General features: G+C 46.8%; 1 protein-coding gene across 1 annotated transcript in view; it reads right to left on the bottom strand.

Moving 5' to 3' along the window:
• Window positions 1-22,991, bottom strand: part of COLEC10 (collectin subfamily member 10) — a 59,958-nt gene that overhangs the window by 14,963 nt on the left and 22,004 nt on the right. Inside the window, exons 3-4 of the mRNA XM_069957166.1 lie at window positions 16,071-16,142; window positions 2,697-2,768 (exon numbers count right to left, since the gene is read on the bottom strand). Of these exons, the coding sequence (XP_069813267.1) occupies window positions 2,697-2,768; window positions 16,071-16,142 (144 nt within the window). The remainder of the gene's footprint in view (window positions 1-2,696; window positions 2,769-16,070; window positions 16,143-22,991) is intronic.

Consider the following 22,991-nt stretch of genomic DNA (forward strand, 5'->3'; position numbering starts at 1 on the left):
CACCAAACACAGCATCCAGGCTGTTCACTCCTGGCTGAGAGCCCTCACCTGCAGCTCTGTGGAGCTCTTACCTTCTCAGGCTGATTGCTCACCTGATGGCAAAACCCAAACTGGATCAGGGGGAGGGAATGGCAAGTCCCACTACCAAAACCTACCTGCCATTCCATGTAAGTCCAGGCCCGGTAAAAATAAATAATAACTCAGCAGCATAGCACTGCTGAGCAACAGATCCCTCCTGGACTCACCATCTCACCGTGCGCATCAACCTAGGTGAGATGTACACCCCCTCGAACACATCTCCTGTGACCTGTCAACATAATATATATATATATATATATATATATATATATATACACATAATGGTATGCTGGGCTGTATGTATATATAATGGCATGCTGGGCTGTATATAGAGTGGTATGCTGGGCTGTATATATATAATGGTATGCTGGGCTGTATATATATATATATATATATATATATATAATGGTATGCTGGGCTGTATATAGAGTGGTATGCTGGGCTGTATATATATATATATATATATATATATATATATATATATATATATAATGGTATGCTGAGCTGTGTATATATATAATGGTATGCTGGGCTGTATATATATATAATGGTATGCTGGGCTGTATATATACATAAATATAATGGTATGCCGGGCTGTATATATATAATGGTATGCTGGGCTCTATATATATAATGGTATGCCGGGCTGTATATATATATTGGTATGCTGGGCTGTATAGCTAGAGGTATAACCAGTAGGAAGAGGGAGATTGTGATCCCGCTGTATAGATCTCTGGTCAGGCCACATCTGGAATACTGTGTCCAGTTCTGGAGACCTCACCTACAAAGATATTGGTAAAGTAGAATGGGTCCAAAGACGGGCTATAAAAATGGTGGAGGGTGTGAGGCATAAAACATTCTCCTTTTATGCTGCTCTTTCCTTCCCATTGCTGACAGCTTGTTGTTAAGGTTATCGAAACCTTTACATATAATAAAAGCCTAAATAAGGTTCAAAAATAAGGAAAACTAAACACAATAACAAGGGGACACAATCTGAGGTTATAGGGTGTAAGACCAGAAGCAACAAAATAACAAAGGAAAATATGACTATACTGAAAGAGTAGTAGATGCTTGGAACTGACTTCCAGCAGATGTGTTTAGTAAATCTGCAGTAAGTGGATGTAAACCTGCCTGGGTTAAACATATATGTAAAGGAAAGTTTCATATGTAAGAAATTACTCAGACCATGACTGGTGAAGAAACTGCGAACTGTGTACAACTTGTTATGCCAAAAGTGGCAGAAACTTTTGACAGCAGTGGCTGAATACATGGTTTGTCCTGCTTCGCCATCTAGTGGTGAATGTGAAAAACTGCAGCAGTTCTGCATAGCTACATTGTGCTGTGTAATATCCATAGAACACTCTAAAGCAGCAGAGAAACCCCCTCCCATCCTGTCTGTGCTGCCCCCTGCTGGTGGTTTTCTTATCATTTCTAGGGAAAGCTGCTGACATGTATATGCCAGTCTCATCTCCTATGTATCACCGGGTGTAGTGCCAGCTACTGATTTATGAAGCCAGAGCACTAGCAGGTTATAGTGTTATTACTGATAACATACAGTATTACATGGATCCAGTTCTCTCATGTTCTCCCTGACTTGTTCTGTGAATAGTGGCTCTTGTTTTCTACATGTTACAAACACAGCCAATATTTCCTGGAAAAACTATTAATATCAGAACTAGATGTCAGCGAGCGGATGGCGGAGACCGAGATCTTGTCTCATATATAAAACAGCTGACAACCATCCCAGATAACACAGGAGAAAGAGACTGAAAGGTAGGTAGAGGGAGAGAGAGAGAGAGAGAGAGAGAGGAGATAGATAGATAGCTTTTTTGTTCACTGTGTGCTTTGTATGGAATAATCACCAATACAGAATGATTTTTTCACAAAGTCCTGTGTGCTGCAGTTACTTTTTGGATTTCTACATAGACACCTGTGGATCGGGGTGTTGACTACGGCACCGGGCAAAACTCCTTCTCTAGAGTGCTGCGCAACCTGTGTTTTATAGATAGATAGATAGATAGGAGATAGATAGGAGATAGATAGATAGGAGATATATAAATAGATAGATAATAGATATATAATAGATATATAGAAGATAGATAGATAGATAATAGATAATAGATAGAAGATAGATAGATAGATAGAAAGATAGAGAGATAGGAGATAGATAGATAGAGAGATAGGAGATAGATAGGAGATAGATAGGAGATAGATAGATAGATAGATAGATAGATAGATAGATAGATAGATAGGAGATAGATAGATAGATAGATACTGTACAGTAGATTTGAGATAAATAGATAGAGAGATATTAGATAGCTAATAGATAGGAGATATATAGATAATAGAAGATATAGATTAAAATTTGAAATCATGAGAGGATACCACTAGGTGGAGCCAGTGAACCATTATAAGGATCTCTGGTTCTTTTCTTGCGCCTATAGAAGTATTTGTCAGTCAGCTACATCCTAGGAATATGATCGATCCAGTCTGACTATTAGGATTACAGGACATAGGGCTGCAGCCATGATGTGATGGTGTTAATCAGGATCTCCAGGTTATAACTTCCTATTACAATTCCATTTGCTATCAGTTTTAGATGATAGTCACCCACTTACCTTTACCTCCAATTGGACCTATTTTGCCAGTGAAGCCATGATCCCCTGCACTGCCCAGTATTCCTTTATCACCTGTAGGTAAAGCATACAAGATCATGTGGCCAGTCTATTATTATAGATTGGAGCATTATAAACCTGTGCAATGCCTTTGTGTTATAATGATATTTAAATAAGGAGAATATTCTTTATGATGGGGGGACACAGGTACAGGGGTGGTCCTCATGGATCATTGCCAACACATTTCCATAATAGTACCCCATAGTAGTGTGGTGTCCCACCACATGTGTTGCTATTGGTTGCACCCTTCGCAAAAGCCTGTACTTTTAAGTGGTATTGTAGCAGTAACAGAGTTTTGCCACAAGATGTCGTTGTTATAACTATTTACTGTATATTCAGATATTGCACGGCTGTAGGAACCAAAGGATTATTGTTTTGTTTATGTACCACATGGATCTGTACACCAATGAGAGTTCTTTCTTCTCTTCACCTATCATCTCTCTCTTTACTTCTTCACACGCACTCCTCACCCACTCACAGCACAGTTTACAAATGCTGTAGAAAGGAAGTCACATGGGTAGAGGAAGTGTAGGGTCTTTTGCCTTTGGATTCTGTTGAGGAAGGATGCAAGCCAGAATGCTCTCTACAGCAGTCAAGTTGGGCCCTGGCTCCTGCCAGGTCCCCAGTCTAAGTTGTGGTCCAGACAGTACATGCATCTAGACACAGTTTCTCTTCAAGCAACCTTACGACACACTATGCAGTGTTAAGCTTCCACTAGAGAGGACAAGTCAGGGATCATCCTAACCCACACCATGGACAAGGAGGAACACAGTATCCACAAAGAAGTAAAGGAACTGATCTGGATAGAGCAAAGTTACTAGAAGCCTATGCACTCTATCTCACAGCGCGGGTGTAATCAGAGAACTGACCACTATACTCATCCCAGGTAACAAGGTCTAGGGCTTGTGTCACCCTCTAGGACGGGTCACCCAACACTGGTGGGCAATAGGTGGTGCAAAGACCAAAAGAGTCAAAACACAGGCACAAGTATTGTCTCTACCTTCAAGTTTTCTTCTTTTTCTACCTCTGAAATTCCGGCAGAGCACAGTACTACATGGGTTGGGACACTGTCGACATCCTCCTCTCTACTCTTCTGATCCTCTTTTCTACCTCTCATCACACAACCCAGTCAGCACAGCTGTATCACTCCTTCTACTCTCAGTGCAGATCTGGACTCTAAAGTATTAAGAAACTTATCAAGTGTAAATTATTGTATCAAGGCAAAGCTGTATTATCTGCTGCCTACCTCAAGTATCTCAGAGTAAACAAGATTATATATATGCTAAAGGGACTCTGTAATTCTTCACTAAGCACCGACACAGCAAACACACCTTCCTTGGGTTATCTCCCCTTTCTGTGGGTGGCAGTACCAATAGTCCGGGTGGGTCACTACTCCACTCCGGACCACCGGGACCCCGCAAAAGCCCGGGAGGTCACTGTCCACAGGGGAAAGGGTATAGCCAGCCCAATATAATTAAAGCAGGTGTGCCACCATACCTGTGTGCCCAACCGGCACTGGCATCATTAAAAAACTACCACCGGGCAGAGCTATACCTCGGCCATCCACCACAGAAGTGGCGTCATGTTGTTCCAGCTAACCTGTGACGGGCCGTCTGTCCCTGCTCACCGGCGGGGCAGTCACCACAGTAGTAGCGCTGTCTCTGGGTGATGTTTCTTGTCGGTGGTCTGGAAGGATTTTCCCCACTTAACTTCTGCAGACAGAATGGCCGAGCGTGATAGAATAATCTCTGTGTAATAAATCCTGTAGTAAGAGCGCAGAGGCCTGACACGTTCTCAGTGTTTGATCATGCGGCTGCGTTGGTTGGTGGACGACTTCCAGCCATTGGCATTAGGCTAAAGAATGGGTGAAAGGCTTCATTCATCCGTAAGGGAACACACACAGATGTCAGAACATCCACAACCTCCACAGACATCACACACCAGGGGTTACCAGAAATGTCTGCTTTGTAATGGAGAGAGCGCTACTCATGATGGACCCGTCATATCAGTCTAGTCTTCTATACACAGGTCACTGTCTCTTATACACAGGTCACTGTCTCCTATACACAGGTCACTGCCTCCTATACACAGATCACTGCCTCTTATACACAGGTCACTGCCTCCTATACACAGGTCACTGTCTCCTATACACAGGTCACTGCCTCCTATACACAGGTCACTGCCTCCTATACACAGGTCACTGCCTCCTATACACAGGTCACTGTCTCCTATACACAGGTCTCTGTATACACAGGTCTCTGCCTCCTATACACAGGTCACTGCTTCCTATACACAGGTCACTGCTTCCTATACACAGGTCTCTGCCTCCTATACACAGGTCACTGTCTCCTATACACAGGTCACTGTATACAAAAGTCACTGCCTCCTATATACAGGTCACTGTCTCCTATACACAGGTCTCTGTTCCTATACACAGGTCACTGCCTCCTATACACAGGTCACTGTCTCCTATACACAGGTCTCTGCCTCCTATACACAGGTCTCTGCTTCCTATACACAGGTCACTGCTTCCTATACACAGGTCACTGTATACAAAGGTCACTGCCTCCTATATACAGGTCACTGCCTCCTATATACAGGTCACTGTCTCCTATACACAGGTCTCTGCCTCCTATACACAGGTCTCTTCTTCCTATACACAGGTCACTGCCTCCTATACACATGTCACTGTCTCCTATACACAGGTCTCTGCTTCCTATACACAGGTCTCTGCTTCCTATACACAGGTCACTGCCTCCTATACACATGTCACTGTCTCCTATACACAGGTCACTGTCTCCTATACACAGATCACTGCCTCCTATACACAGGTCGCTGCCTCCTATACACAGGTCGCTGCCTCCTATACACAGGTCACTGCCTCCTATACACAGGTCACTGTCTCCTATACACAGGTCTCTGCCTCCTATACACAGGTCTCTGCCTCCTATACACAGGTCACTGTCTCCTATACACAGGTCACTGTCTCCTATACACAGGTCACTGTCTCCTATACACAGGTCTCTGCTTCCTATACACAGGTCTCTGCCTCCTATACACAGGTCTCTGCCTCCTATACACAGGTCTCTGCCTCCTATACACAGGTCACTGTCTCCTATACACAGGTCACTGCTTCCTATACACAGGTCACTGCCTCCTATACACATGTCACTGCTTCCTATACACAGGTCTCTGCTTCCTATACACAGGTCACTGTCTCCTATACACAGGTCACTGTCTCCTATACACAGGTTTCTGCTTCCTATACACAGGTCTCTGCCTCCTATACACAGGTCTCTGCCTCCTATACACAGGTCACTGTCTCCTATACACAGGTCTCTGCCTCCTATACACAGGTCACTGCCTCCTATACACAGGTCTCTGCCCCCTATACACAGGTCACTGCCTCCTATACACAGGTCTCTGCCCCCTATACACAGGTTTCTGCCTCCTATACACAGGTCTCTGCTTCCTATACACAGGTCTCTGCTTCCTATACACAGGTCTCTGCCTCCTATACACAGGTCTCTGCCTCCTATACACAGGTCTCTGCTTCCTATACACAGGTCTCTGCCTCCTATACACAGGTCTCTGCCTCCTATACACAGGTCTCTGCTTCCTATACACAGGTCTCTGCCTCCTATACACAGGTCTCTGCTTCCTATACACAGGTCACTGTCTCCTATACACAGGTCACTGTCTCCTATACACAGGTCTCTGCCTCCTATACACAGGTCACTGTCTCCTATACACAGGTCTCTGCTTCCTATACACAGGTCTCTGCCTCCTATACACAGGTCTCTGCCTCCTATACACAGGTCACTGCTTCCTATACACAGGTCACTGTCTCCTATACACAGGTCACTACCTCCTATACACAGGTCTCTGCCCCCTATACACAGGTCTCTGCCCCCTATACACAGGTCTCTGCCTCCTATACACAGGTCTCTGTTTCCTATACACAGGTCACTGTCTCCTATACACAGGTCACTGTCTCCTATACACAGGTCTCTGCCTCCTATACACAGGTCACTGCTTCCTATACACAGGTCACTGCCCCCTATACACAGGTCACTGTCTCCTATACACAGGTCACTGTCTCCTATACACAGGTCTCTGCTTCCTATACACAGGTCACTGCTTCCTATACACAGGTCTCTGCCTCCTATACACAGGTCACTGTCTCCTATACACAGGTCACTGCCCCCTATACACAGGTCACTGTCTCCTGTACACAGGTCACTGTCTCTTATACACAGGTCACTGTCTCCTATACACAGGTCACTGTCTCCTATACACAGGTCTCTGCTTCCTATATACAGGTCACTGCTTCCTATACACAGGTCTCTGCCTCCTATACACAGATCACTGCCTCCTATACACAGGTCTCTGCTTCCTATACACAGTTCACTGCCTCCTATACACAGGTCTCTGCTTCCTATACACAGGTCTCTGCTTCCTATACACAGGTCACTGCCTCCTATACACAGGTCTCTGCCTCCTATACACAGATCACTGCCTCCTATACACAGGTCTCTGCCTCCTATACACAGGTCACTGCCTCCTATACACAGGTCACTGTCTCCTATACACAGGTCTCTGCCCCCTATACACAGGTCTCTGCCCCCTATACACAGGTCTCTGCCTCCTATACACAGGTCTCTGCCTCCTATACACAGGTCACTGTCTTCTATACACAGGTCTCTGCTTCCTATACACAGGTCTCTGCTTCCTATACACAGGTCTCTGCCTCCTATACACAGGTCACTGTCCCCTATACACAGGTCTCTGCCTCCTATACACAGGTCACTGTCTCCTATACACAGGTCTCTGCTTCCTATACACAGGTCACTGCCTCCTATACACAGGTCTCTGCTTCCTATACACAGGTAACTGCTTCCTATACACAGGTCTCTGCTTCCTATACACAGGTCTCTGCCTCCTATACACAGGTCACTGCTTCCTATACACAGGTCACTGTCTCCTATATACAGGTCACTGTCTCCTATACACAGGTCTCTGCTTACTATATACAGGTCTCTGCCTCCTATATACAGGTCACTGTCTTCTATACACAGGTCTCTGCTTCCTATACACAGGTCTCTGCCTCCTATACACAGGTCTCTGCTTCCTATACACAGGTCTCTGCTTCCTATACACAGGTCTCTGTCTCCTATACACAGGTCTCTGCCTCCTATACACAGGTCACTGTCTCCTATATACAGGTCACTGTCTCCTATACACAGGTCACTGTCTCCTATATACAGGTCACTGTCTCCTATACACAGGTCACTGTCTCCTATACACAGGTCTCTGCCTCCTATACACAGGTCACTGCCTCCTATACACAGGTCTCTGCCTCCTATACACAGGTCTCTGCTTCCTATACACAGGTCTCTGCCTCCTATACACAGGTCACTGCCTCCTATACACAGGTCTCTGCCTCCTATACACAGGTCTCAGCTTCCTATACACAGGTCTCTGCCTCCTATACACAGGTCTCTGCCTCCTATACACAGGTGTCTGCCTCCTATACACAGGTCTCTGCCTCCTATACACAGGTCTCTGCCTCCTATACACAGGTGTCTGCCTCCTATACACAGGTCTCTGCCTCCTATACACAGGTCTCTGCCTCCTATACACAGGTGTCTGCCTCCTATACACAGGTCTCTGCCTCCTATACACAGGTCTCTACCTCCTATACACAGGTCGCTGCCTCCTATACACAGGTGTCTGCCTCCTATACACAGGTCTCTGCCTCCTATACACAGGTGTCTGCCTCCTATACACAGGTCTCTGCCTCCTATACACAGGTCTCCTATACACAGGTCTCTGCCATAGCATTTGCAAAACCAAGTGCATCAGTAACTTCTCCCTGTACATGCCATCCAGTACTGTACTAAGTCCACTATATTATCAGCTCAGCACAGTGCAGCCTATTTAGTCCAGTGCACTTTATCCACCCCGGGGCCATGGCATAGTAGAGAGCAGTATGCACTGTGATGTGATTGGCCAGAGAAGTCTCGTGTGTGTGGTGCCGCACTGCTCAATCGGTCACTTACTTGGCTGTTATGGGTGACGTTACTTCTGTGGTGGTTGGTCATTGCGGTACAGCTCGGCCAGTGACGGTTCTCTCGTGAAGCCAGTGCTAACTCAGCACACAGGTTTGGTGGTATACCTGCTTTTAGTTGTGGCTGGCTGTATTAATTCCCAATGGTCGGTGACCTGCCGAGTTGTGATGGGTCCCTTGGGCTTCTGTCACAGTGGTCCAGAGTGGGGAGATGACCCACCCGGACTGTCGGTACCGCCACCCACAGTAAGAGGGGAGTAACCCAAGGAGTGTGTAGCCGGTACGTGTAGGTCCTGGTGCAATGATCACTGAGTCCCAGTAGAATCATTAAAATAGCTTTACTGATTGTCTTTTGCAATACAGGATAGTTTGGCAATAGATAACTTCTGTTATACAGACTGAATCTGTGCTGGGAGACACTCTAAGTGCTCTGGTGGAGTAGCAGTGCTTTCGTAGCTTAGTGTTGAGCGATGAAAAGAAGAGTACAGGAGTTTGTCGTGAGAGCCCCAACCCAGGGTAGTAGTGGGCTCTGCCCGAACTTGGGAGAGAGATACTTGTGAGATAAGAAGAATACTTGTACCCGTGTTTCTCTAACCACTTTCTGCCCTGCAGTCAGGCCCGGACTGGTAATCTGGCAAGGCGGGCAAATGCCCGCTGGGCTGGCCAGATTACCAGTCCGTGGGCCGCCCGGCTGTCTTATCACCGCTGCGGCCCGCTCCTGACATGCTCCTCCGCTCCAATCCAATCAAAGTGGGGCCGATGCGGCCCCTCGTTGATTGGCGGAGCACGTCAGGAGCGGGCCAGCCGAGGCGAGGTGAGCGGGCTGTGGTGGCGGGAGGGGGCTGCGGTGGCGTGTCTCTGCCCTGTTATCCCCCCCCCCCCCCAAGTGCCGAGGGCTGCAGACGTGCCGCGCGCAGGCACGTCTGCAGCCACCTCCACCAGGCCCCCAGCGGTGACGTCACTTCCCTGACGCGCCGCTGAGGACCTGGAGGAGAGAGAGGAGAGCCGCCGCCACCATGGACCGAAGATCCAGCCGAGGAAGAAGCTGCTGGGAGCGAGGTGAGGTGAGAATGTTTTTTGTTTTGTTTTTTAACCCCTTCACATGTGGCCATGCAGGGGGGCTATTCTATATAGGAGGGGGGTGCAGGGGGCTATTCTATATGGGAGGGGGATGCAGGGGGGGCTATTCTATATAGGAGGGGGTGCAGGGGGGCTATTCTATACAGGAGGGGGATGCAGGGGGGCTATTCTATATGGAGGGGGATGCAGGGGGCTATTCTATAGAGGAGGGGGATGCAAGGGGGCTATTCTATATGGGAGGGGGATGCAGGGGGGGCTATTCTATATGGGAGGGGGATGCAGGGGGGCTATTCTATACAGGAGGGGGATGCAGGGGGGCTATTCTATATGGGAGGGGGATGCAGGGGGCTATTCTATATAGGAGGAGGATGCAGGGGGGCTATTCTATATAGGAGGAGGATGCAGGGGGGCTATTCTATATGGAGGGGGATGCAGGGGGCTATTCTATAGAGGAGGGGGATGCAAGGGGGCTATTCTATATGGGAGGGGGATGCAGGGGGCTATTCTATATGGGAGGGGGATGCAGGGGGGCTATTCTATACAGGAGGGGGATGCAGGGGGGCTATTCTATATGGGAGGGGGATGCAGGGGGCTATTCTATATAGGAGGAGGATGCAGGGGGGCTATTCTATATGGAGGGGGATGCAGGGGGCTATTCTATAGAGGAGGGGGATGCAAGGGGGCTATTCTATATGGGAGGGGGATGCAGGGGGGGCTATTCTATATGGGAGGGGGATGCAGGGGGGCTATTCTATACAGGAGGGGGATGCAGGGGGGCTATTCTATATGGAGGGGGATGCAGGGGGCTATTCTATATGGAGGGGGATGCAGGGGGCTATTCTATATGGAGGGGGATGCAGGGGGCTATTCTATACAGGAGGGGGATGCAGGGGGCTATTCTATAGAGGAGGGGGATGCAGGGGGCTATTCTATAGAGGAGGGGGATGCAAGGGGGCTATTCTATATGGGAGGGGGGTGCAGGGGGGGCTATTCTATATGGGAGGGGGATGCAGGGGGGCTATTCTATACAGGAGGGGGATGCAGGGGGGCTATTCTATATGGAGGGGGATGCAGGGGGGCTATTCTATATGGAGGGGGATGCAGGGGGCTATTCTATACAGGAGGGGGATGCAGGGGGCTATTCTATAGAGGAGGGGGATGCAGGGGGCTATTCTATATGGAGGGGGATGCAGGGGGCTATTCTATACAGGAGGGGGATGCAGGGGGCTATTCTATAGAGGAGGGGGATGCAGGGGGCTATTCTATACAGGAGGGGGTGCAGGGGGCTATTCTATATGGGAGGGGGATGCAGGGGGCTATTCTATATGGGAGGGGGATGCAGGGGGCTATTCTATATGGGAGGGGGATGCAGGGGGCTATTCTATACAGGAGAGGGTGCAGGGGGCTATTCTATACAGGAGAGGGTGCAGGGGGCTATTCTATATGGGAGGGGGATGCAGGGGGCTATTCTATATGGGAGGGGGATGCAGGGGGCTATTCTATATGGGAGGGGGATGCAGGGGGCTATTCTATACAGGAGGGGGATGCAGGGGGCTATTCTATATGGGAGGGGGATGCAGGGGGGCTATTCTATATAGGAGGGGGATGCAGGGGGCTATTCTATACAGGAGGGGGATGCAGGGGGCTATTCTTTATGGGAGGGGGATGCAGGGGGGCTATTCTATATGGGAGGGGGATGCAGGGGGCTATTCCATATGGGAGGGGGATGCAGGGGGGCTATTCTATACAGGAGGGGGGGTGCAGGGGGGCTATTCTGTATGGGAGGGGGATGCAGGGGGGCTATTCTATATGGGAGGGGGGTGCAGGGGGGCTATTCTATATGGGAGGGGGATGCAGGGGGCTATTCTGTATAGGAGGGGGGTGCAGGGGGGCTATTCTGTATGGGAGGGGGATGCAGGGGGGCTATTCTATATAGGAGGGGGGTGCAGGGGGGCTATTCTATATGGGAGGGGGATGCAGGGGGCTATTCTATATGGGAGGGGGATGCAGGGGGCTATTCTATATTGGAGGGGGATGCAGGGGGGGCTATTCTATATGGGAGGGGGATGCAGGGGGGCTATTCTGTATGGGAGGGGGATGCAGGGGGGCTATTCTATACAGGAGGGGATGCAGGGGGCTATTCTATATGGGAGGGGGATGCAGGGGGCTATTCTATATGGAGGGATGCAGGGGGCTATTCTATATGGAGGGGGATGCAGGGGGCTATTCTATATGGAGGGGGATGCAGGGGGGCTATTCTATATTGGGGGGATGCAGGGGGCTATTCTATATGGAGGGGGATGCAGGGGGCTATTCTATATGGGAGGGGATGCAGGGGGGCTATTCTATATGGGGGGATGTACAGCAGGGGGGCTATTCTATATAGGGGGATGTACAGCAGGGGGTCTATTCTATATGGGGGGATGTACAGCAGGGGGGCTATTCTATATGGGGGGGATGTACAGCAGGGGGGCTATTCTATATGGGGGGGGGATGTATAGATGAGGATGTTGCTGGAGCATGAAGCCTAAAATGTCTGTCTGGCAGATCCCGTGGAGAGGAGTCATGGCCAGAGAAGCCTTCATGATGGCCGGAGCCAGATGGAGAAGAAAAGGAAAAGTGGACGTCTGGTCATGCAGAGAAGACGCCTACTGTGAGTGACAGGATGTAATTGCACTATAATCACTTATCAGGTCTGCAGAACCTTTATACAGCTGGGATCTACCTCAGTATCAGGGGTGTCAAACTCCGGCCCTCCAGGTGTTGCAAAACTACAATTCCCACCATGCTTTAGCTGTCCAGGCATGATGGGATTTGTAGTTCTGTAACAGCTGGAGGGCCGGAGTGTGACATCTGTGTTCTATTGTCACTGTTCTGGGAGAATATTGGTCTTTATATAGTGGCTGTTATTTGGTGCCAGTATAGTGGTATTATCCAGTCACTGTATGCTGCGGGCAGTGGGCATGGTGTGATGGTATGGTGAGGGTATTATCCAGTCACCGTATGCTGAGGGTAGTGGGCATGGTGTGATGGTATAGTGGTATTATCCAGTCACTGTATGGTGAGAGTAGTGGGCATGGTGTGATGGTATTACTTGTATTATTGGTAATATTAGTGTTGGTATGGTGTGATGGTATAGTGGTATTATCCAGTCACCGTATGCTGAGGGTAGTGGGCATGGTGTGATGGTATAATGGTATTATCCAGTCACTGTATGGTGAGGGTAGTGGGCATGGTGTGATGGTATAGTGGTATTATCCAGTCACTGTATGGTGAGGGTAGTGGGCATGGTGTGATGGTATAGGGGTATTATCCAGTCACTGTATGGTGAGGGTAGTGGGCATGGTGTGATGGTTACATAGTTACATAGTTAATACGGTTGAAAAAAGACACATGTCCATCAACCAAGGAGGGGATGGATACAGGGAAGGGGGAGGGGTGATATGTTCTATACATATGCATCTATATAATTTTGGTCTAAGAACTTGTCTAGCCCTATTTTGAAGCCCTCTACTGTTTTTGCTGTGACCAGATCCTGTGGTAGACTGTTCCACAGATTCACAGTTCTCATGGTAATAGTGGTATTATCCAGTCACTGTATGGTGAGGGTAGTGGGCATGGTGTGGTGGTATAGTGGTATTATCCAGTCACTGTATGGTGAGGGTAGTGGGCATGGTGTGGTGGTATAGTGGTATTATCCAGTCACCGTATGCTGAGGGTAGTGGGCATGGTGTGATGGTATAGTGGTATTATCCAGTCACTGTATGGTGAGAGTAGTGGGCATGGTGTGATGGTATTACTCGTATTATTGGTAATATTAGTGTTGTATATAGTGGATTGTATTCAGTCACAGTGTAGCGGTATTAGTCATTATGTGGTGATAATGGCAGTGCTCATGGTGTGGTGATATTATTTGTTACTTATATACTGGTAGTATTGGCAGTATTGGTGGGTTTGCTTAATAACAGTATGGCAGTAACGGGTACACTATGGTGATATTTGCTTACTGGTGTTATTAACTATGACACTGTTATCATGCACATAAAATTCTTACCTATGTTACCATTATATATCCTTCAATTTTTCATGGGGCCCTACTGATAGATAGATGGATAGATAGATATCCAGTAGGAAATGGCTATCTAGCAGCTTATTATGTAGCTTTGACCGCCATTATATGGTGTGCAAACATAGTCAGGATAAAAGGGATTTAAAAAATATAGTAACTTTTGTCCAAAAACAGCACCATCCTGTCCTCAGTGTATGGTTATTACAACTTGGCTCCATTCACTTCAATGGAACTGAGCTGCAATACCTCACACAAACTGAAGAAGAGTGTGGCGCTATTTCTGGAAGAAGATGGCCATGTTTTTCTCCTATAAAGGGAATCTGTGAGGTCCGTACCAGGTCTAGGGCTGTAGATCTCAGCAGACAGATGTGAGCGAGATATCACAGACAGGACCTTTAGTCCAGTGTAAACTTATATAATTGTCCTTTTCATTTCCAACTAAAGTTTCACAACAGCAGCGGCAGCAGCAGCCCCACCCTATATATCCATCAGTCAGAGCAGGAAGGGGCGGGGCAGAAGGTGCTGCTGTGGCTCCACCTCTGTGACACTTCAGCTGGTAATGAAAAGAACGATTATAGAGGTTTACACTGGACTAAAGATCCGATCCCTGATCTGTACGCTGGGATCTACAGCTGTGTACCTGGTATAGACCCCACAGGTTTCCTTTAAGGGCACGTTCATACCTAATCCAATGCGGATTTGATGCTTCTGATTTAATCAGTTGAATGAGTGCATATATATGCCACATCAAATCCACAGCAGATCATGTTATAGCATTGTTTTTAGGTGCTGATGGTGGGGTTCACATGTTTAAGGGAGTAGTGGGGACATGGATAAATGAAGCAGAATTTGCTACAGCTCGTATTTTACACGGCTATCCATGATATATAGGGAAGGATATGGTATGTGGGCTGCTGGGGTTTGATTGCCAGGGCTGATTTTAAGTCCCAGTCCGGCCCTGCCTGCAGTGTTGGGAGATCCGTTCTACTGGGGTGACACAAGCCCCAGACTAGGTTACCTGGGTGAAGTTAAGTGTCCAAGGGTGTCCCAGTACGTAGACCTTCGTACGGTTGCTTTGCTCTATGTGGGTCAGTTCTTCTGCCTTAGGATACCGCCCTGCACTTTTAAGAGAGGTTCACGACTTGGGCTGGGGTGATCTGTGACTTTTCCTCCTGTAGGGGTTTAACACCGCATAGTGTCTGTAATTATACTTGTAGAAGGGAAAGTCTCTGAGCTCTCCATACACTTGTATCTCTGACTACTAACACAACTCAACTGGGCTGTCCCAGACAGGGAACCTGGCAGAGCCAGGCCCCGGCTAAGTTCGGCAGGGATGTCTGTTCTGTGTGTGTCCTACTCCTCAGAGAATCAGAGGGAAACTGATGCTACACTTCTTCTCCCCAAGTGACTACTTCCTACAGGGTATGAAAGAGTCCCTGTGAGTTGTGGAGAAGAGAGTTTGCATAGAAAGAAGTATAGAGATAAGTCTAGAAGAAAGAAGTATCTCCACTGGTCCACAGAATGACATAATACAAAGAAACATTAACCCTTGAGTAACTAAAGCTGTGCAATGCATATGTACAAGTTTAGACATTATACTGACATCTGGTGGCGAAACTCACAAAACTCACAAACACCTTTTGCGACAGGTGTCAGACAAGGAACACCCGGGGTGGGACACCACATGTGTATTGCTGGCAAACAGACCAGCTCTGTTCCTGCCTTGTGAAATGGAGAGAATGAGAGCTAGTTGTACTCCATGGAGAGGGCTCAATAACAGCAGTGAGATCACTAACATCACCTATATACCAAAATTATGCAGGTGTATAATAATATTTTGAGTACAGATGAGTGCAACCTGAGCATGTTGGAGTTCGATCATTTGTCTTTTGATTACCGGTGGTCGAAGAAGTTGGATGCAGCCCTAGGGAGTCCTTGAAAATATTAATACAACCTATACAGCCTAAGACCAGCACATTGTCCCTGCTGTTGTATCTGATCCCTGATAGCAAATATCTGAGACTATAGGGATAAAACGTCAAAAATGTTACCGCAAAGACATCAATTCAGATGGAATGGAGAAAAAACAGACACTTACCTTTAAAACCCTTGGGACCTTCCTTTCCCTGTTTTCCATTTTCGCCTATATCACCCTTTTCACCAGGGTCACCTACAATATTGGGCGAGAATGAAGAAGCAAAAATCAATGTATCGATATCAGTGCTCTGGGGATACACCCTGAAAGGACATACAGATTTTACCTGTTTCATCCCTTTTAAATATTCCTGATGCAGTAATTCCCCCCCCCCCCCCCCCCCCAAAAAAAAAAAAAAAAACCTCAATTTTTCACCCTCAATTTTTAGCAAAGCACAACAAAATGCAGAGAAGTAGTAATGATATTCCGGAGCCCTTATGGACAAGTCTAGGCGTCCTATTACACAGAGCAATAACCGGCCGAATCGGCTGATTGTTGGTTTAGGTTTGGACCTTAATTTGTAATAGAGATGTGCACAGGGCTGTGGAGTCGGAGCTAGTTTTAGCTGGAGTTGGAGTCAGAAAAAATGTACCCACTCCAGCTTTAAAAAAAAAAAAATCTTTAAAATTTTTGAATATTTAGAAAATTTTGATATGAAATGTTTGCTCATCAATATATATTTGATAAGCAACATTCTAATGGGACACTGGCCCTATTAGATAAGGGTGGTCGGGGAAAAGTTGTCGGTCACTATTTGGCAGTTTATTTCTGAGCTGGAAGAGTCCATTGTGTGGGGGGAGATCTGTGCTGTTCTCTTCCTGGATGCTGGATGATTGTATATGAGCAGCAGTGTAATATGAAGATATCCTGTGTAATATAGGAGGAGGAGGAGGAGACATAAGTAGTGTAGCAGTAACTTCTGTCCTCAGTGTGGTGTTTTCTCTCTGGGAGAAGATTGTGTGTTTTTCTTCAGTGTTCTATGGCTGCAGCTGTGTGTGTGTGTGTGTGTGCCATGGCTGCAGCAGGCTGTGTGTGTGTGTGCTATGGCTGCAGCAGGCTGTGTGTGTGTGTGTGTGTGTGCGCTATGGCTGCAGGCTGCAACAGGCATTGTTATCAGTGTTTTTTTTGTGTATTTCTCTCCTGTGCTCCACAGCTTCCCGATCCTGGCGGCCTCAGCATCTGAGCGGCCTGTTAGCTGACAGGCAACTCAGCCAATCACAGGACGCGTCGGGAAGCTGCAGAGCACAGGAGAGAAGACCCAGAGCGGAGAGAGGTAAGTTATTAGGTGTTTTAGCAAGGGCTGCATGGACATCTCTTATGATGTCCATGCAGCCCTTGCTGCTCAATTATCGAGGCGTCTAATAGGTCCAGTAAATGAGCACCGATCTAGCAGATCGGTGCTCGTTTACTAAAATGATCGGGTCGGAGTCGGCCTGTGTAATAGGATCCTAAGGCTGTAGGCTATAGCCTGTTATGTTTATGATATGAGAGAGAGCACCTCCATTGACGTCTTTTGCAGAATGTATATAACTTTGTAGTATAACTTTATTATACAAAATTATATATATTTTAATTTTTTAAATAAAAAGTTTCCATTATAATAGTCATTAGAGAAGGCTCAGTATCTGCATGCAGCAGCAGCTTTGGTGATCTCTAACTGTGACAAGACCGGGATTCTGAAGCCCTGCAGTTCCCAGTGCAGCCACTGGTGGCAGCAGAGGGATCATGTCAACCCTTACTGCTGCAAATCAGTGAAAACAAGTTATAAATAACAAATAACGTTAGGAAAGAAATGTAAAAAAAATATATATTATCTCTCAGGAATACCCCTTTAATAAATAAGGTTCACCTCCCTGACCACCCTAATATATGGACAAAAGACAGTGTTATGGCCCACACTGAATGAAAGGGGCCCGGCCCATATGCTTGGTGTATTTGGTGGATTTGTCAGGATCATGTCATGAATGGAATTTTGGCGCAGTCCTCGGTGCGTAAGGTATGACCAAGACTGCGATTTTGGCCATAATCTTCTGTGTTTTGTCTGCCTTGTTTGTGCCCTGTCTGAACTGTGTCTTATTTCTTCTGGTCTGCTAATTGTTTTCCCTGCCCCACCCGTGTCTGTGCTGCTAGCTTCCCTGGTCATGTAACGGTTAACCTGCCTTTGCCTCAGTGATTGACAGCTGGTCCCTCCTATCATCTTCTGGACTTGGTTCCTGGTGTCCTATTTAAGATTGCAGCTTCTGCCTGTGCCTGGCCGGTTATTGACTTAGTCTCTGCCTGCTTGTGGTTCTGTTTCTTTGCTTCTCCTGATTTCTGCCTTGTATCTTTTGACCTCGCTTGCTTGCTGCCTGCCCCCGACCTTATTGCCTGTTTTCTGACTACGCTTTTGGATCCGATTTTGTCCTTTTGCTGCCAGACTGTTGTGACCCGGATTGCTGACCATTCTTATTGTGTTTGTTCGTTTTGTCTATTGTTTCACGTATCCAGGCCAGGGATCGCCGCCAAGTTGTCCGCTGCCATTTTTGGGCAGATTGTGGCAATTAGGTAGGGACAGTGGGAGGGGCTGAGCTCAGGGCTCACTGTCTGTGTGTTTGGTGTGACTGGTCCTGACAGATCATTTCTTTGTACAAATTTGCATTGAAAAGATAGTGGAGGAATCAATGTAAATTTTTCGCATTGCATTGAGCAAAAATTTTGTGTTGCACAACAAAAATTTTCACCTTGTTCACCCTAGTTTTCTACTAAAAGCATTGCTAAATTCCCCCCAGTGTGAATAGAGCCTCATTTCCCTATCTCACATACTGGAGACAATATGAAGAAGCTTTTAGGCCGGAGCTGCCCGTTGAGCCCTCGGATGTGTGTGCTGCCGTATCAGACGGGGCCGTGGTCTAGACACAAAGCTGTAAATCATCAAACACGCTCCCTTCTCCTTTGTCACATAAACAGTGAATTTTGTAAGTCTTGTTGTTATTTTAGAAGGAAAGCACCTGAAATGTTCTATTTTTATGATGGAACCATGGGTGAAGTAATCAAAGGTTTGGGGAATTTTTCCGTAAGCTTTATTCAAAGGATAGAAGACAATGATAATAGAGGGTGGGGGAGAGGTGAGTATAATAAAAGTTTAAGTAAATATGATAGAAATTCTAAGAATGTGCTTCTGGTAAACGTGTTATTCTAGGAATTATTTTATGCTTTGTGCATCCGCCTTGTCCTGAGACGACTGTGTGATGTAGCAAATATACTGTACAGCCGTTCAAAGGAAAGACAGGTCAAAGCTCATTGGTATTAGGTTTTACTATCAGGACCAATAAAGATCACAACTATAGTCAAGTAGCAAGGACAGCGTCATGCTGCAAGGTTCACATTAAGGTGGCACAGGTAGTCTCACGTTATCCTCAAGAATACAATATAGAAATAGGGCTTGTTCTCAAGGAATAAAAAGAGGGAGGATTCACTGTAACTTGGCCTGTGATTATATTCAGAATTCTATTCAGAATCAATGGCTAATGTGGCTTTGACAATACTTTCACATGGGCCTCATGAAGCGTGCCCCGAACCAACATATGTACCAGCAAAAAGGGGGAGGCTGAGCTTTGAGCTTCATCTATTGAAATCTCTATCTACTGGTTTCATCCCTTGCTGGAATGCACACAGATCACTTCATAACCAACTCCTCATTATCATCACAGAGAGGAGGAAATCCCAGCTTAGTTTATTTTTAGATAATGGCGAGAATTAAAGGAGAAGTCCGGCGGATTATAAAATCCTGCAGCCAGCAGGGGCAGGGGGGAAATTGATTAAAAGTACAAACTTATCTCTCCATGTACCTGTGGTGAGTGGTGGGACCGGCCTCAAGACCCCCTCCAGAAGGCATTTTTGTCCGAGTTGTTATGACGTCACGACTCGGGGGAAAATGATAATAATAAGGGAAGTACTAATAGGGCGGACTAGATGGACCCAGTGGTCTTCTTCTGCCGGCAATCTTCTATGTTTCCTTAGTGCCGCGTGTGGCTACCTGGCAAACTGTATTTTCAATTCCTTTCCAAGATCTTTGATTGCTCTCAGTGAAGCATGGAGTAGGCTAGAATATTTGGGAGATCTCCATTGTCATCTGGTTTTAAGATTGGCTTTATTTTAAGATTAAAGGGGTACGCTGAAAAATAAATGTTTTCAAATCAACTGATGGCAGAAAGTTAAATAGATTTGTAAATTACTTCTTTTTAGAAAACTTAAGTATTCCAGTACTTATCAGCTGCTGTATGTTCCGCAGGAAATGGAGTATTGTTTCCTATCTTGAGACAGTGCTCTCTGCTGCCACCTGTGTCCATGTCAGGAACTGCCCAGAGCAGGAGAGGTTTTCTATGGAGATTTGTTACTGCTTTTGACAGTTCCTGACATGGACAGAGGTGGCAGCAGAGAACATTGTGTCAGACTGGAAAGAATACACCACTTCATGCAGGACATACAGCAGCTGATAAGTACTGGAAGATTTATAAATAGAAGTAAATTACAAATCTATATAACTTTATGATCTAAAAATTATTTTTTCCCTCTGGAGTTGCCCTTTAACACAATTTTTTATGATTTTAAAATACACCTTAATTACCCCAGTTTATTATTTGGTTCCTCATCATATGACTATTTCTTATCCACAGCTTTCTATGGGGTTACGTCTCCATTAATTACAGCGTTGTTTGTTTCCTAATCTATTTTCTCTGCGAGGGATATGACTATTATATCTCCTAAATTTTATCCCAAAACAGATATCGGACGGTTTACTGGAAATAATATGAGGTAAGAGAAGCAGTGACTTAATTGGGGGATACGTTGCATTTGGACATCTAAAAACAAATTCAATAAATTATAGGTTTTCCTCAGATGAAAGAATAAAAGAGGACGCAGGGCAGGAACATTGGTTGACAATTCTGCGGGATGTGGGAAACAGAATCACATATTCTCCAGGAAGTGTGGGCTTGCTGGCACGTTCCGCCTCTCACAGTATGGGATGTTTGCACACTGCATCTTGGAGTCTGAAGAGTAAGAATGGTGTGTTTAAAGTGGAAGATGGCTCAAGACAAAGCATGAGAGACGAGCGTTTCTTACCCTGGCCACAACAGAGTCCAGACCCGTTCTCTAATTTAGGAGTAGGGAACCCTGGCCCTCCAGGTTTTGCAAAACTACAACTCCCATCATGCCTGGACAGCCAAAGCGTTAGCTTTGGCTGTCCAGGCATTATGGGAGTTGTAGTTTTGCAGCAGCTGGATATCCAACCTTGCTCTAATGAATCCCATATATCCAGGGGCGGTCTTGGCATTTCTGGGGCCCCAAGCGAAGTTATGTCTGGGGCCCCCCCTCGACACGCGTTTCAAATCAATAGACCGCTGTGTATTGCCCCCAGTAGTATATACCCCTTGTGCGCTACCGCCAGTAATATATACTCCTTGTGTGCTGCCCCCAATAGTATATACCCCTTGTGTCCTGCCCCCAGTAGCATATAGACCCCTGTGTGTTCCCCCAGTTATATATAGGCCCCCAGTGTGCTCCCTCAGGGGTATTTAGCCCCCCTGTGTGCTCCCCCACTTGGATATAGACCTCCTCTGTGCTCCCCCACTTGGATATAGACCCCTGTGTGCTCCTCCAGTAGTATATATAAACCCCCGGTGTGGTTCCCCCAGTAGTATATAGACCCCCTGTGTGCCCCACCAGTATTATATAGACCCTTTGTGTGCTGCCCCAGTAGTATACAGACCCCTGTGTGCTCCCCCAGTTATATATAGACCACCTGTGTGCCTCACAAGTAGTATATAGACCCCCTGTATGTTCCCCCAGTAGTATATAGACCCCCTGTGTGCCCCACCAGTAGTATATAGACCCCTGTGTGCTCCCCCAGCAGTATATAGCCCCCCTGTGTGCGCCAACACTTGGATATAGACCTCCTGTGTGCTCTCCAAGTTGTATATAGACCACATTCTGCTGCCCCAAGTAGTATATAGACCCCCTGTGTGCTGCCCCCAGTAGTATATAGACCCCTCTGTGAAGCCCCAGTAGTCTATAGCCCCCCTGTGTGCTCCCCCTGTTATATAGCCCCCCTGTGTGCTCCCCCCATTTATATAGACCCCCATTTATATAGACCCCCGATATGCGCTCCCTCAGTTAAACAGACCCCTGTGTGTTCCCCCTCCCATATAGTATATAAAACAATAAAACAAACACTTATACTCACCTGGGTCCGGGCGTCTCCTCTTCTCTTCACTCTTGTGGCCGCAGGAAGGGTTTTCCCTGCGATCACAAGAGACAGCGCTCCCCTTGTCCTGGCGCCGATGCTCCAGTGATGTCACTGGAGCGCCGGCACCACAAGGACAAAGCTGCCACTTGTGACCGCAGGGAAAACCCTTCCTGCGGCCACAAGAGCAGGGCCGGATTAAGGTTGGTGGAGGCCCTGGGCGACAATTTTTTTGGGGCACCCCCATTCCCCCCCCCCCTCTCAAAAAAAAAACAAACAAAAAAAAAAACTATACTGCAATCTATACAGGTGGCTGATTACTGTAGGCGACTTAGCACAGACCCCTTCTCACTCCTGGCTGTGTGGCTCAGCATCCTCCTATGTTGTGCATGTGATGGTCACTAGAGTGCAGAGGAAGATGCCAGGCCTAGAGACAGGAGCGGGGAAGGCTGACTATCAAGGTGTGTTCTCACATTGCATTATTATCACAAACACAATGTGAGAACCCAGCACCTTCTGTGTGTTCTTACCCACTGGGTAAGTAGCGTCGTTCTGCTAGATTGGCGCTCGCTTACAGAGCCTTTTATAAGGCTGGATCAGCCATCGGTCGCACATCACTATTAAACGTAGCGATGCACGGCCGGTGGCAGATTTTGAACATGTGGGGAGATTTTGCTAGGGAGAAGCAGTGTGGGTATTATGGCTTAGAGCAATATAGTCTAACATTTTTTTTATTTTACCCTGGGGCACCCCTACCGAATAATGTGCTAAAAAAATACAAAAAAAAAAAAAAAACATCATTCAGTGACTCACAGGTGATG

This window comes from Dendropsophus ebraccatus, chromosome 2 (genome assembly GCF_027789765.1).
Source record: "Dendropsophus ebraccatus isolate aDenEbr1 chromosome 2, aDenEbr1.pat, whole genome shotgun sequence".
NCBI classification, from domain to species: domain Eukaryota; kingdom Metazoa; phylum Chordata; class Amphibia; order Anura; family Hylidae; genus Dendropsophus; species Dendropsophus ebraccatus.